The following is a 5,422-nucleotide window of genomic DNA, read 5'->3' on the forward strand; positions in this document are numbered from 1 at the left end:
TTGTTCCTCTTGCTGAAATGAGCCTTTTCTCTTGAGTTCCTGTGTGTGCCAGGGCAGGATTTCACCCCAAAAGCTGCCAGCTCTTGTGCTGTGGCTGAACCCTGTTTCCCCCCACCCCCTGCAGAGAGCTGAAGGTGTTAAACTGTAGAAATAAAGAGTTAGAAAATAATAGAAACGCCGTTACTGACACATCATACAAGAGTCTAGGAGTCATTTGCATGTTTTAATCACCAGTGCTCTGGAAAAAAAGGGCTGTGCAGACTGGGAGGGGGAATGGTACAGGCTGGAAATGCTGTGGATTGTTTTGTCTCTCCATTTTTTCTCTTACCCCCACAAACCTGAGCTCAGCCTCTCCCCTGTGTCTCTGCCCATGGATTCCTGGTGCCAGGAAGAGGCAGATTCCCCACCTGGCAGGAGCTGCCTGGTCAAATCTGTAAGTCAAGAGAGTCATTGTAAAAGAGAAAGGGACCTAAATGTAGATTATTTATTTTTTTTGTTAAAGGATAAGCTCTTTAATTAGAGGAGAAAGTCACACCCATGATTAGTTGTAAGAGTGGTGATTTTTTTACAAGCTAAATACAAAACAAAGGAAACACACTTGACATAGATCAAGTCCATAGAAGAAGGGGAAAAAATCTCCCAGGAATTCCTTCCCAGATGCAGGAATTAGATGTACCTGGGACTGCACCTCAGCTCCAATAACCTCTGCTTTGTTTTCCTTGCCCTGCAGCACCCTGAGGCCTGGGGCTCCAGCTTCTCCAGCCCATTCCCTGGGGCAGGGCTTGGCCAGGGGATCCCAGCTCTGCAGTGCCAGGATGAGGAGCTCACCTTGTTTGGATATTTACTTTTTGTTGGTTTCAGATGAGTTTTCCTTCACCCCAGCCAATCTTGGCTGCAGTGTTAAGGACAGAGGTTGCTTTGGGGTTGGGATCCGGCCCAGTGCCCGTCCCCCTTGGCCAGGAGCCCTCGCTTTGGAGAAACAACTTTCCAGACTGGCCTTTGGACTGTGGGCAGCACAAACAAGGGACTCTGTGCTTTGCTTTTCCCTTTGATCCACCAGTATCCCATGAATCCTTCCGTGAGGTATCGGTGGTTAAGTGTTCTTAATCCTTACCAGTGAACAAAGGGCTTGTCCCCTGGAGAACTAGTGAAGAGTATTTAACCTACCAGCTCCAGGTGCTGAGCCCTGGCACTTTGGTTTCCCTTTTGGTCTCAGCAGCTGTTTATGCAAAGTGCAGTTTCTGCTCTGAAGTGCAGGAGAAGGACAGGGATGTATCTGAAGTGCCACAACCTCCCCCACCCCAGTGTCTGTGCTGTTTGGGAAGGGGTGGGAGGTGGGAGTACAAGAGCAAAGTGGTGCAGAGCTCTGCTCACCAGCTCCGTGAGCATTTTTTGGGGGGTCTGAGAGCACACACTCTTACCAGCAAAGCATGAAGTAGCTGAGTGACCTGAAGGATGAGCCACCAGCACCACTGTGCCACTGTGAGAGGAGCTGCAGCCCAGGCCACGTTCTTCTTAAATCCCAGATGAATTTCCAGGTTATTTGGCTGCCCAAAGCAGAAAGCAGCTGGAGCCAGTGCAGGGCCCTGGGCTGAGCCGTGGGGCTGAGCTGGTGAGTCGTGGCTGGAGCTGTGGCACTTGGAGCTCCCATCCCACACTCCACCAGGTGAAGTGTGCTGGAGGACACAGCTCACCTTGTGTCCTCAGGACAAAGGGAGATGCAGTGACATCACTGCAACTGCTCAGAGGCCTCTTGAGCCTCTGGGATTCGAGATTAAACCAGATGCAACCTATGAAGCTCTGCAGGTCCCTTGCAGCAGGTGGTGGGTCCAGCCCAGATGCTCATCTCTGACCCTGGGGAGTTTACCCTGGGGAGTTTTCCCTCTGGGGCTGGGCCTCCTGCCATCTCTGCCTGTCCTGTTGGTCTGTGTGGTCCCAGCACTGACCTGTTTTGTTTCCAGCACAGCTGGCCACTCCCCGGGGTGCCAGCACCTGTGGGAGCCTCAATGTCTTCTCCTGGGCTCAGCTGCTGTCTAGTTCCTGCTTGCACCAACTTGTGGGTGGCTGCCTCAGATTAGGTGGTGGTTTCAGATTTATTCATGCCCATCTGAGCCCTTGGTATTTTTAAACTTGTAGAGCAAGCCCTGAGCTCCTGCCCTGTCCTGAAGGAAAGTGCCTGGGCCCTCCTGGCATGTGGCCACCCAGCTCCCATGGGCTCCTCTCCAGGTGGTGCCATTTGCATGGACCTCAGACCAGAAACAGCTTTTGTGGGTTGGGAAAGAAAACCAGCAAGTAGAAACAGATGTCTGTGTGATCAGGTGCTGCTGTCGTGGTGGAGTTAAAGTGATACTGATTCTTTTTATTATTTTTACAGGAGAAATGCATCTGGAAAGGACTTGATGGGTCAGCAGCCTCAGGTGTCCCCTGCCTGCTCACCTGGATCTGTCAGAGTGGCACTGGGAGCCCTGTGCTGCTCTGCTGCTGCTCCTCATCCTGGGGTGGGCTGTAATTAGCAGGGCTAATGTCCCCCCCTTCCCACGGGCCGGGAGGGAGGAGGGCTTGTGGGGAGCAGGGCTGGTTGATGGGGAGCTGGACATGGTCTGAAAAGTGACAAAGGGAGTGTCTGTGCTGGGGGACTTGTAACCTTTGAGAACTTGCTCAGAATTCCTCTCCCAGCCCAATGGCTGGAAGTTTCCATGTGGCCTCAGCCATGGCTGGGTTGTGCCTGGGGTTGCTTTGCTTGCCTGGCACTGTGCTCACTTCCCGTTGTTCCAGGAGGGAAGCAAAGCCCCCCAAAGAGCAGGAAACACCTTATGATTGCTCTGAGGAACCTTAAATAACGACCAGGGACTTGGAGCATCCATATGAGTAAGAAACCCCACCTGGTGCATTCACAGGAGGCTCATTAGTGGGGTAAATCCTGGAAGTCAAAGGGATGAAACAAACCCTCATCACCTCCCCAGGGGAGGTGGGAGCTGCCTGGAATCCTAATGCCAGGAAGGGCCCTTCAAACTCTCCCTCTTAGTATTTTCCCAAAGAGAATCTGCCTTGTCCAAAGATAACAGTTCAGCAGTGAGTGCCTGGTGGGTGATCCAAGGAGGAGCTGAAGGGGAAGGCTGGGGCAAGCATTTGGTAGGAGCATCCCATGGGAACAACCTGCATCTGCCTGAGAAAGGTGAATCCAAGGCTGCTCTTACTCACTTGTGGCTTTACTGGAATGGCTGTTGGGATTCCAGCTTGGAAAATAAAACCTTTCCTAATAAACAGTGATTCATCTTGCCTGGAGTTACAGAGAAGGTCCTGTAGGCTGCCCTTCTCCCACAGGAGAACCCAGGTGCTCTCTTTCCACGGTGGATTCCCAGGGCTGCCACAGGTTTCTCCCATCACTCGCCCCCATCCTTTTCCCCATCTTCCTCTGGAGACAACTGGCTTTGCTCCAGTGTGGCCACATCCTGCACACAGAGCCCAAGCCCTGCTGGGAGCTGCCTGTGCTGCTCCCCTCCTGGTTTATTAGAATAGAATAGGTGGGTTGTCCCTTCCTTGCTTTCACTGGGAATTTTTTTCCGGTGCTGGCAGAGCTGGCCCGAGCCCTGGCTGCTCTCATCCTGCTCAGTCTCCATTCTCACCTCCATTTTCGTCAGCCCAGGAGTCCTGGCCCCTTCCTGGCACCGGAGCTGTCGCTCAGGGAGGTGCTGGATGCCGACCCAGCCCCGGTTCCCGGCAGGAAGGAACTGGGGTGGGGGCAGACAGTGCCTGGAGACAGGACCCCTCTCATCCAGGGAACATAGATCCTGGGGATGGATGGCTTTGTCCATGGCTTTGTCCCCTCTGGAGTCCTCTAAGTCCCTGCGAGCAGCCCGGGCTGTGCCCCAGCTCCCCATCCACACTGGCTGTCAGAGGGATTGGGGGGTCCCTGTGGGGCACCAGGTGCTTTCTCCCACCCTGCTCCAAGCCCATCTTGGGGTGCAGCGTGTCCTCCCCCCCCTCCATGTGTCATTGCTGCAATGCCACGTCTGCAGCCCCCCAAGCTGGGGCTGGGGGCTGCCCCCGTGGGAGCGCTCAGCCCTCGGGAAGGGGAGAGGGCAGCCTAAAAATAACCCCTGGGCCAGCTCCAGCCCATTGTGGCTTCCTGCGATTTACAGCCCTTCCCAAAGGGGGAAGAGAAGGCAGGAACCGGCCTGGCTCAGGGCTGGCTTTGACTCTTTCACCACCAGTAGAGAAGGTACCAGAAGGATCCTTCCTCCTTCTTCCCCCTCACCAGCCTTGGGGCCAGGGTGGGATCCTGGGGAAGGGGATCAGGGTGGGAAACTGCTCCTGAGCTGCACCCAGCAGCTCAGGGTGGATGTGGGGGAGCTGCTTGTGTGGACATGGTTTCCTTGTCCTATTCCTGATGCCCCGTGTGCTGAGGGGGATGGAGAGAGTCTGTCCTGCCTGGGAGGAGGCAGAGATCTCTGCTGTGGATCCCAAAATCCCGGCCAGGCTCCTGCAGGGAGGAAGAGAGCTGGCAGAGGTGAGCTGGAGCTGCAGCAGGAGAAGGGTTAACTCTGGCTGGGCAGGGCTTCGGGGGGTGTGAAGGCTGAGGAGGGGCAGGGAGAGCACAGGGTGGGCTCCTGGGGACAGGGCCAGGCTGGCAGGGGTTAACGGGGTGGCTCTTCCTCTTCCTCACCCTCTTATATGAGGCTGCGGCGACTCTGGACTCAGTTTCCTGAGGGGCAGGAACAGAGAGAGACTGGAGCATCCCTGCATCCCGTCTCTGAATCCCAACCCTGCATCCCATCCCTGCCTGGGCTCAGGGCTCAGGTGAGTACCTGAGCTGTATTCACGCAGGTGAGTACCTGATTCAGGTGCTGAATCCAGCAGGTCAGCACGGGTCCCGGCAGTGGGGCTGGGCTGGGAGCGAGCAGGGACGCGGGCAGTCGTGTCCTGGTGGGTTGAAGCCAGTGGGTGATGGGACTGTGTGCCCGGGGCAGCCCCTCAGCACTGGGGGAGACTGGGGGGTTCATCCCTTGGGAGCACAGACCGGACAAACCGCTGCAGCAGGGGATGGATGCGGTGTTGGAGCCACGGGCGGGGTGTGGAGGAGCACGGGCAGGTGGCTCCAGGGCTCTTTCCTCTAGTGAATCCTGCTCTTCCCGGCCCCGTGTCCCCGCTGTCACCTCGGGAGGCTGTGGGGCTGGGTCAGCTGCTCTTCACAGCTATTCGATCCCCTTCTGCTCAGCAGAACCATCTGCTTTGGGTATTTATTGCCCCTGGGTCAGGCTCCAGACCCCCCCACCTGGCACCTGCCTCCACCACTGCTGGATTGACACTCCCGGGATGCTGGGGTACAGCTCAGCACCCCAGGGTGGATAAAAAGCCCCGCTGCTCCACGACCCCCAGGGAATGAGCGGGAGCGGGTCCCTCCCTCCCAGGCAGCCGAGCT

At 56.2% G+C, this 5,422-nt stretch overlaps 1 protein-coding gene across 1 annotated transcript in view; it reads left to right on the forward strand.

Annotated features, from left to right (window-relative positions):
- The first annotated feature begins 5,316 nt into the window (after positions 1 to 5,316).
- Positions 5,317 to 5,422, forward strand: part of ZNF593 (zinc finger protein 593) — an 11,167-nt gene continuing 11,061 nt past the window's right edge. Inside the window, exon 1 of the mRNA XM_010003689.1 lies at positions 5,317 to 5,324. Coding sequence (XP_010001991.1) covers positions 5,317 to 5,324 — 8 coding nt within the window. The remainder of the gene's footprint in view (positions 5,325 to 5,422) is intronic.

Source organism: Chaetura pelagica, unplaced genomic scaffold, assembly GCF_000747805.2.
Source record: "Chaetura pelagica isolate M959 unplaced genomic scaffold, ChaPel_1.0 scaffold698, whole genome shotgun sequence".
NCBI classification, from domain to species: Eukaryota; Metazoa; Chordata; class Aves; order Apodiformes; family Apodidae; genus Chaetura; species Chaetura pelagica.